At 38.3% G+C, this 10,147-nt stretch overlaps 1 protein-coding gene across 1 annotated transcript; it reads right to left on the bottom strand.

Moving 5' to 3' along the window:
- Positions 1–541: 541 nt before the first annotated feature.
- LOC149218173 (amino acid transporter ANT1-like) lies at positions 542–2,490 on the bottom strand. Its single transcript, XM_089383832.1, has 2 exons — positions 1,998–2,490; positions 542–1,895 (listed from the first exon to the last, which is right to left on the bottom strand). The coding sequence occupies exons 1-2, from the start codon at positions 2,208–2,210 to the stop codon at positions 840–842; spliced, it is 1,269 nt and encodes a 422-aa protein (XP_089239958.1). The 5' UTR covers positions 2,211–2,490; the 3' UTR covers positions 542–839.
- Positions 2,491–10,147: the final 7,657 nt, after the last annotated feature.

Raw genomic sequence — 10,147 nt, forward strand, 5'->3', positions numbered from 1 at the left:
TATATGTGATATGATAAATTTATAATGAGTATTTCTTGTAATACCTTGAAATTTGTCTGAACAGACCTGCAAAAACCAAAACATATATATTTTTTATATAAAATATAAAAATATTTCTCATAAAATATACATACGGAAAAAAAAATTAATATAAAATAATATCTCATCATATAAAGCAGCCACAAGTCACGAGACTACTGGTATATAACACGTTTGCAAGAAAGACCAACAATATTAATATGAAATTAAATCACATTGTAGGAATGTAGGAATATGCCATTACAGTACAGTGAGATAATAATATCAGACACATCACATAGAACAAGAAGTCAAAAATGGCTCACAAGTCAGAAAACCACTGGTATATAATGTGGTATATAATGTGGTATATAATGTGTCTGCCACAGGGAAAGGGAAAGAGAATATTAATGGAGAATACAATATCATTTTAGGAATATGCCATGCAGTAAAGATAATATCATCCACATCACATGGATTACAACAGCAAACCAAAGATGGCCACAAGTCATGACACTAAAACAACCCCAAAAGGCACTAATACCACAGTAAGATAATATTGCATGCATCACATGAATTACAACAGCAAGCCAAAGATGGCCCACAAGTCATCACACTAAAACTGCGAGAAGATGCTATTACTGGAGTGGAGGTTACTATCAGATCAACCTGGGTTTTCCATCCCACTGTAATCTTGGCCATTAGTTTTCCCATTGGCAAAGAGAGATTAGATAACCCGTGATAGGGAAACTCTGAATATTTTCTACAACTGAAACATAATAATCAGCAGCTCTGTGAGTGTAACCCACCTTGTCACATAATTACAAATTGTTAAGTGTCTGGGATGACTGTCCAAAAACATTATTGATTGCTGTGAAGGTTCCATAAAGAGCAAAGGCTACTGCAGAGAAAAGAATAAGGATGTCCACAGCTCTGGCAGGGAAACTTAAACACCCACTCAGAATTTTCATGTGAAATAACGTGGGCAAAACAAATGCAAGCGTTGCACTAACTGTACTTCCCACCAAGGAAATAAAAACAGCAAAACCTGGTACAGCGGAAGCCACAATAGCAAGCAAAACAACACTGCTCCCACGAAGAGAATAAACTACTAGTTTTTCCATTAGCTGAGACGATAAGCAGACCTTCTGAAACCAGCTTGTGGTCATGAGCTTGTCATTAACAATTTCATGTACAGGGTGCATCATCACAGGATAGGTCAAGGTAAGGGCAATGCACAACCCTACCTTCACACCAACTGTACACCAGTCATTTGGCAGATTCAACGTTATTATCTCTAAGGTGTGGCTGCCATAGGCAACATATCCACTGAAACCAAAGCCTATGTAGACGGCAACGAGGACCAGAAACGACAGACCCAGCACCCTTCCAAACTCCTCAGGCTTCCTCATTGAGGATTCCAAAGGAAGTGTCATGCTGAATCCCTCATACGAAAACACTGCAACTCCCGCAGCAAAGAGAAAACCTCCCCAATCAGTGAAGGCGGAGACTTCATTCCATCCTCTAAGGCTCTGAAAATCAGCCTTGATTACCATGGCCATGGCCAAAACATTGCAGGCATCGGCCAAAAGGCTGACAGGGGCAAGTGATGACAAGGAACGGATCCATGACAATACAATTTCTATGGGAATCAGAAGACATATAATTAATGGGTATTTGTCAATTGATCCTGTGAAGATGGAAGATAAGTTTTGAGCTATGAAGACCATGTATGCCACACACCCTCCGCACTGACATATGACTACCATTGTCTCTGCAACATATCGACCCACTTTTCCATAGGCCTTGTCTCCAATATCGCCATAACTGGAAACATCAAAATGCCCCATCTGCTCTAGCTTTTTCCTACAGCTAATCTGCAGCCCAATACCCAACAAAAAAGGGAAAAAAAAAGGAAAATTCAGTTCAAGAAACTTATGTAGATCATTGATACAGAGAGGTGTGGTGTCATGTCATACCAGAAGCATCATAGAGTAATATGTGAAGAGGGCAGAGAGAAGTAAGGCTGCTGAAGCTGGTGCCCATCCGCTGAGCTTGTAAGCGTAGGGCAGTCCAAGAACGCCCGTGCCCACGATGGATACTATTATATTTCCAAATGTTTGTGCTACAGACGCGCTCCCTCGTCTCCCTGCACTGTCTCCGAGCAGTGCCAATTCTTCTTCAACTCCCATACTCAGATTATACGGCTGAGCTATCAATTTTCAGGGCAGGCTCAGATTGCAGATAATGTGATGCTAGTTGCAGCCAAGTATCATAGAGCTTGGGGAGTATCGACGGCAAGTAAGAGAAATCTTATTTTGAAAATGATCAGATTGTAGTAATAAGCCATGAGGGCGTCGCATAGGTACTGTGTAAATTCAGCGCTTCCCAAAAAACCTATTTGTTAGGGTGGGGTCAGTCCATGAGATGCAGTCCTTCGCGGATTGCGAAGGTAAGACGCAACGAAACGCAACCGAATGGATTCCACTCTGGGGCTCGATCCGATATGATAAGTACATTTATTAATCGGACAGATGTCAAATTGAGATGTAAAGTACGGATGTGAAACTGAGATGTAAACGGTCGACGATATTCTAGCACTTATTTCAAAAAGAATATCTTGGGGTAAAAATAAAATTTAAATGGAGAAATATGAGTAGATAAATATTAAAAAAAAGGTACATTTTCATTTATTTATTATTTTATTTTTTTTTCTCTCAAGGATAACCATGACTTTTTTTTTTTTGTGTTTTTTATTTTCTAAAGGATAACCCTGAGTGTAATGAAATATCTTTCATCTTTATTTTTATATTAATATAATAGAAACAATTATTATATATGATGGGACATTATCACTATTGTTATTAGAGATTGCAAGTTGACTTATTATTGATATTCAAGGAAAGCCATTCTACTTGGAATTACCTAAGGGCAGGTTTTCACTCCTCCCAGAAGCCTCGTGTTAGGTCCGATGAAGATGAGCTCTTATCCAAGAAAACGGTTCAAATCTCATTGAGTATATGGCTTGCTATGATCTCAGCTCAAGGAGTAGACTCCCTATTTCCAAGAGTCTCGGCTCTTGCTAAATCATAAGATTTGGTATATCTAGCTTGCAGCTTGTCGATATACACTTGGTGTTATAAGGGGGCCACGAAGGTTGATCTTGGACTCTCCCTAGATTAGTCCAAAAAGTTACCAATTCACCATGGTTAAAAAAAAAGTAGTTTTTATGCATACTCCAAGTCCATCTCTATGTTTTACTTGCATCAAATTGAATTATTTTTTTCATGTCCTTTACTTTTTTTAAGTGAAAATATGCACCCACTTTCACATCAAATATAACTGCATTTGCATGATAGGTAGTGGAGTCTTTCCTTCCACATTCACATCAAATATATCTTCAATCCCCAATGTTCTTGAAGTGAAATGCATGCCCTTATCCGGGTGGGCATGTGACATTGAAGATATGATTTGTGCATGTAAATGTACATGAAAGTGGGTGGTCGGACACAAGCACCAACATGGAATGCATGTCTTTAACACCATTATGAGAAGGTTGTTAACATAAAATGCATATTTTTTACACACTTCAGAAGATTAATTATATCAAATGCATATTTCTAATGTCACTCAAGAAAGTGGGTGGTGGGGCACAAGTTAAAAGTAGAAAGATGTATTTTTACATATATAATTATGCATCCTTAATATCCACCACCCATCTTTTTAGAGGTGAAGGTATACATTTCAGGTCAAAAATATTTGATAATTAAAGATATATGTTTATACATGAAATATACCCTCTTGCTTAAGGAAGTTAGATAAGAGCATGCACATAAATGCTTTCACTCCACCATTAATGAAGATATGCATTTAAGCAAATAAAATTCTACAAGTAAAAATACAAACTTTACAACCTATATTAAAAAAAGGAAAAATGTGCAAAAGAAATACAACCTTGAATAGATGGTAATTGATTAAAATGAAGAAATGGAATTTGAAAAAGATGGACTAATTGTCCCTACCCACATCAACCATTGAAAAAGCATTAGCATTGCATTTGATGATATTGTCCCAAGATAGTTAAGTGTCAAGATGACTTTGTTGAGTAGTGACTTGAGAGGAATGGGCATTAATGGCAGAGAATCTTAAGATTTAAAGTTAAGGGAAAACTATTCATGATAAGGGTCTTAGCCTAAGTTGTATCTTCAATCACTTTCATGTTAAGGATATAGGCTCTTTTCCAACATTGGTTTCATGAAATAACCTAACCAACTCCAAAACAAGTTATTGTACAAGAACCTTGTGGTATAATGGTCGCGTTGATGCTTTATGTATCAAATCAAACATTACAATGTAGTTCGAATAGGTGAATGAGTAAAGAAGGAAAAACAATTTAGTTATACATGGACCAAGAAAAGCATATAACAGATTTGAAAACTGAATTCACACACAAGTAACTACACAGGATTTATGTGGTAAAACCTTGACAGGGTGTCAAGGAAACATCCACGGGGCAAGGGATTGGAATCTCTATTAATTCAACAATGATTCTCCACGATTACATTTCTCAGGCATTCACTAGTTTTATACAAGCCTCCTTTGTTACATAACTACTATTTCGATATAAAACTAACTAGTTACATTTTTACCCAAATTTACATAATTCGTTGTCAAACTTCCAACAAACTCCACCTTGATAACAATTTTCTTAATCCCTTGCCCATGCCCATTCATCATCTTTTCTGCAAGCCAAGAGAAGCTAAAGACCATCGCGGCTTCTCCACTATAACTGGCTTTGTGAATATGTCTACACAATTCTCTTGCATATGGACCTTTTGAAGAGCTACTTTTCCGCCATCGATCACACGTCTCAGAAAATGATAACTTACATCAATGTACTTGGTTCTGCTGTGATAAGCAGGATTTGTAGCCAAGTGAATAGCACTTTGACTGTCACAAACTACATTCACTTTCTCCTGCGTCCTTCCAATGTCCTCGAGCAGACCCTTTAACCAGATTGCTTCTTTACTCGCATCTGAAGCAGCGATATATTCAGCTTCGGTAGTGGACACGCAACTGTTTCTTGAAGCTTTAACATCCAACTAATTGCTCCACCTGCAAGAGTAAAGACATAACTTGTAGTAGATCTTCTTTTGTCCAAATCACCTGCATAGTCAGCGTCTACATATCCGTAGACTGAACCTTCATTACCATTAAAGACGATGCAATGGTCACTTGTGCCTCTTAGATATCGAAGCACCCATTTCACTGCTTGCCAATGTTCTTTACCTGGATTTGCCATGAACCTACTGACAACTCCAACTGCATGTGAAATGTCAGGTCTTGTAGATACCATCACATACATTAAGTTGCCTACAGCATTTGCATATGGTAAATGAGACATATACTGCTTTTCTTCATCAATTCTAGGACTCAAAACCGAAGAAAGCTTAAAATGGGAAGCTAGTGGAACATTAACACGTTTCACATTGTTCATAGAGAACTTTTCAAGTACTTTCTCCACATACTTCTGCTATGATAACCAAAGCTTACCATTTTTCCTGTCTCTGTGTATCTCCATGCCCAAGATATGTTTTGCTGCTCCAAGATCCTTCATATCAAACGTCCTAGAGAGCTGAGCCTTTAACCTGTTGATCTCTTCCATGCTTTTGCTTGCAATAAGCATATCGTCAACATACAAAGCTAAGATAATGAATATGCCATTGAAACTTTTGAAGTATACACAATGATCATACTCACTTCTTATAAAGTTCTGGCTCACCATGAAGGAATCAAACTTCTTGTACCATTGTATGGGAGACTACCTCAGACCATACAATGATTTCCTGAGCTTGCAAACTAATCCTCTGTTGCGACCTTGTACAAAACCTTCTGGTTGTTCCACATATATCTCTTCATTCAAATCACCATGTAGAAATGTTGTTTTAACATCTAACTGTTCTAACTCAAAATTAAGTAACGCAGTTAGTGCCAACACAGTACGAATAGAAACAAGTTTTACAACTGGAGAAAAAATCTCATGAAAGTCTATACCTTCAACTTGAGAATACCCTTTTGCTACCAGTCTCGCCTTATACCTTTCGATACTTCCATCAACTTTTCGTTTCAGTTTGAAGACCCACTTGCATCCAACAACACTTCTCCCTTCAGGAAGCTCTACAAGATCCCAGGTATTGTTCTTGGCCAAGGAATCCATTTCTTCTTCCATGGTCGTTTTCCATTTTTCGCTATCTGTATCATCTACTGCTTCCTGATAACAAGAAGGTTCCCCATCTTTAGTAATCAAAACAAAAGATCAAGCAGAATCTTCATACCTTTTGGGAGTTTTTCTTTCCCTTGTAGACCTTCTTAGAGCGACTAGTTGCTGAACTGGTTCAGAAGCTTCAACAAGTTCCTTTGTGTCTTCAACACCTTTTTCTCCAGAAGTCTCTCCTTCCTTTTGATTGTCACCGAAAGGTCTAGCCTCCAACTGAACTCGTTCATTTGGCAATACCTGTTCCTATTCAATTCTTTCAACATTTGATTTTAAAAAAGAAGATTCATCAAATGTTACATCTCGACTAATGACTATCTTCCGCAATATAGGATCCCACAACCTGTATCCTTTCACTTCATAGTCATACCCAACAAAGACATAACACTTTGATTTTGGATTTAATTTTGAACGTTGATTTTTAGCAATAAGAGAATAAGCATCACAGCCAAATATCCTCAAATGTGAATAATCACAAGACTGACCTGTCCAAAATTCTTCAGGAATTTTACAATTAATTGCTACTGAAGGTGCTCTGTTAACTAAATAACAAGCAGTAGATACTGCTTCTGCCCACAACTCCTTTTTGCAAGTTAGCATTGCTGATCATGCTTCTGGCTCTTTCCATAAGAGTCTGATTCATATGCTCAGCAACACCATTTTGCTGAGGAGTATAAACAACAGTTTTGTGTCTAATAATTCCCTCATCCTTACAGTATTGTTCAAATTCAATTGAAGTGAACTCACCACCATTGTCAATTCTTAAACATTTAATAGATTTGCATGTTCTTTTCTCTACCATTGCTTTAAATTGTTTAAAGACATTGAATACATCAGCTTTCTTTTTTAGCATAAAGACCCAAAATTTACGGGAGAAATCATCAATAAATGTTAAAAAATATAGAGCACCTCCATATGACACAACAGGGGATGGTCCCCACAGATCAGAATGAATATAGTCTAAAATATCTTTACTATTATGATTTCCAACTTTAAATCTCTGTTTACACTGTTTTCCATACACACAATGTTTACAGAAATCTAACTTCAAGGATTTCAGATCGGGAAGAGATTTACATTTCATCAGTATCTGAAGACCTTTCTTGCTCATATGACCTAATCGTTGATGCCATAGATGAGTACCTGCTTCTTCCTTTTCTGACGCAACCGCTGCTTCACTGACTTGAGTACTTCCTTTTAACCTGTAAAGATTTCTGACCTTTTTTGCTTTCATAACCACTAGGGCTCCTTTAGAGACTTTCAAGACGCCATCCTGACCTGTAAACTTATAACCATTTGAATCCAACACTCCCAAAGAAATCAAATTTTTCTTCAAATCAGGTACATGTATAACACTAGTTAATGTTCTAACTGTGTTATCATAGATCTTAATCCTAATATTTCCCATCCCAACACTCTGACATGACACATTATTACCCATAAACACAGAACTACCGTTTACATTTTCATACGAAGTAAACCAATTTCTATGTGGGAACATGTGATGAGAAGCACCAGAGTCTAACAGCCAGCTTTCTAAACCTAGAGAGACATTACATTCAGGTGAAGTTTCATCTATCATACATAATTCTTCAGCAGATAAAACTTCATCTATCATACCTGAATCGACCTGATTCGCTTCCTTCTTCGGGTTATCAGATTTTTTTCGTTTCCAACAGTCTTTCTTCAAGTTTCCAATTTTATTGCAGTACCAACATTTTGCCTTAAACTTCTTTCCATTCAATTTAGATCTCGAAGACCCCCTTGGTTTTTCTCCTCTTTCCTTTGAGCGTCCTCTTGCTACCATGGCTTCTGATGCAGCTATTTCAGTACTGGATTTCCTTCGTACTTCTTCAGACAAGAGAGCTCCCATGACTGATTCAAACTTTAAAGAATCAGCAGTGCTCAAGTTGATTGATGTTACGAAGTGATCCCATGATTCCGGCAAAGAACACAGCAAGGTTATGGCTTTATCTTCTTCCTAAATTTTAACTTCCATATCTGTTAATTGACATATAAGTGTATTAAAAGCATTCAAATGTTTTGCAACTTTTGAAACTTCTTTCATTCAAAGACTGTACAACTGTCTTTTCAAATAAATTCTATTGGTTAATGATTTGTCATATAGAGTTTTTCCAGTTTTTCCCACAATCGTGAAGTTGTACTCTCTTCAACAATATTGAAGAGAAATTCATCCGCCAGGCATAACCGGATGGTACTGGGAGCTCGGGCATCCAAGTCCTCCAAGTCTGAAGTAGTCATGGTTGCAGGTTTCTTAGTTGCCACATCCCATGCCTTGTGCAAGCATATCCCTAACCTTCAGTTTCCAAAGAGAAAAATTGCTCTTTCCGGTGAATTTCTCCACCTCGAATTTTGCATTCGACATCTTGGCCATTTACCTAGGGTTTCAATCTTCGATCTTTCAACTAGTGTTTATCTTTCCTTATTTCTCCAAAAAAATTTTCTTTTCAATTTAAATAGAAAAAACCCTTTAAAAAAAACTTTTTTCCTTTCGTTCAATTAAAGAAAAAACAACCTTTGTCTTTTTTCCTTCAACTAGTGTTTATCTTTCCTTATTTCTCCAAGAAAGTTTTTTTTCAATTTAAATAGAAAAAACCCTTTAAAAATACTTCTTTCCTTTTCTTCAATTTACACACATCCACCCTTTTATTTCCAGAGATTCTTCAATTTACACAAATCTTTATTCTCACAACTTTCTGGGCAAAAAAAAAATTCTCAGAGAAAAATTTCTTTCAAAAAATACCAGGGTTCATGACAGCGTCCAATGTTAATAATGGCGGTAGGGACAGCGTTTGCGGCAGACTTTCTCAGGCGTTTCAGCACGCAGAGATCACGGTCCTTCTCTCACGCAGGTCTGGCTCTTCCACGCGGGCAGCACACACGGACAAAGCCTTCCTCTTTGCTGGACAACAGCTCTTGCCTTCACACATGCAGGCTCTACCTGGTTCGATGGCTCTTCCACGCAGGCAACAGGTTCACGATGCTACAGTAAAAGTAGCCCTTCACCAGAGGTTTGGCAGCTTCCTCTTCACGTCGTTCCAGACTCTTCTTCGTCCTCACGCTGTAGTCAACGTAGCCCCTATTCCAGACTCTTCTTCGTCCTCACGCTACAGTCAACGCAGCCCTTCACCAGAGCTTTGGCAGCCTCCTCTTCACGCCTACACGAAAGGCTGTGAACCTCTGCTTCAAACTTTCACCAGTGTCTCCTCCTTGCCTTCACGTAGCCAGTTCACGCAGGCAAATGGGCTTCTCCACACAGCAACGGCACAGGGCAGTGAACTTTCACCAGCGTCTCCTCCTTACCTTCACGCAGGCAAATGGGCTTCACCACGCAGGTGAACCTCTCCTTCACGCACACGCAGAGCCTTCACAACTGCGGTAGGCTGTTCTGGCAGCACGTAACAACACAGGGCCTCCTCCATGCACGTAGATGGACGCTCTACTTACGCAGGTGGACACTAGCCTCCCGTTCTAGACTCCTGCTCTTCAAAAAGCTCAAAAGCTCTGATACCAATTGTAGTTCGAATAGGTGAATGAGTAAAGAAGGAAAAACAATTTAGTTATACATTGACCAAGAAAAGCATATAACAGATTTGAAAAATGAATTCACACACAAGTAACTACACAGGATTTACATGGTAAAACCTTGACAGGGTGTCAAGGAAACATCCACGGGGCAAGGGATTGGAATCTCTATTAATTCAACAATGATTCTCCACGATTACATTTCTCAGGCATTCACTAGTTTTATACAAGCCTCCTCCGTTACATAACTGCTATTTCGGTATAAAACTAACTAGTTACATTTTTACCCAAATTTATATAATTCGTTGT

Source organism: Pinus tabuliformis, chromosome Q (genome assembly GCF_031772625.1).
Source record: "Pinus tabuliformis cultivar Carrire ecotype Pingquan chromosome Q, CPIR1, whole genome shotgun sequence".
Lineage (NCBI taxonomy): Eukaryota > Viridiplantae > Streptophyta > Pinopsida > Pinales > Pinaceae > Pinus > Pinus tabuliformis.

Bases quoted from the DNA above. Each gene is read 5' to 3' on its own strand.
- LOC149218173 (XM_089383832.1), bottom strand. From the start codon at position 2,210: ATGGGAGTTGAAGAAGAATTGGCACTGCTCGGAGACAGTGCAGGGAGA. The intron at 1,896-1,997 runs GTATGACATGAC...ATTGGGCTGCAG, and splicing joins ATTACTCTATGATGCTTCTG to ATTAGCTGTAGGAAAAAGCT.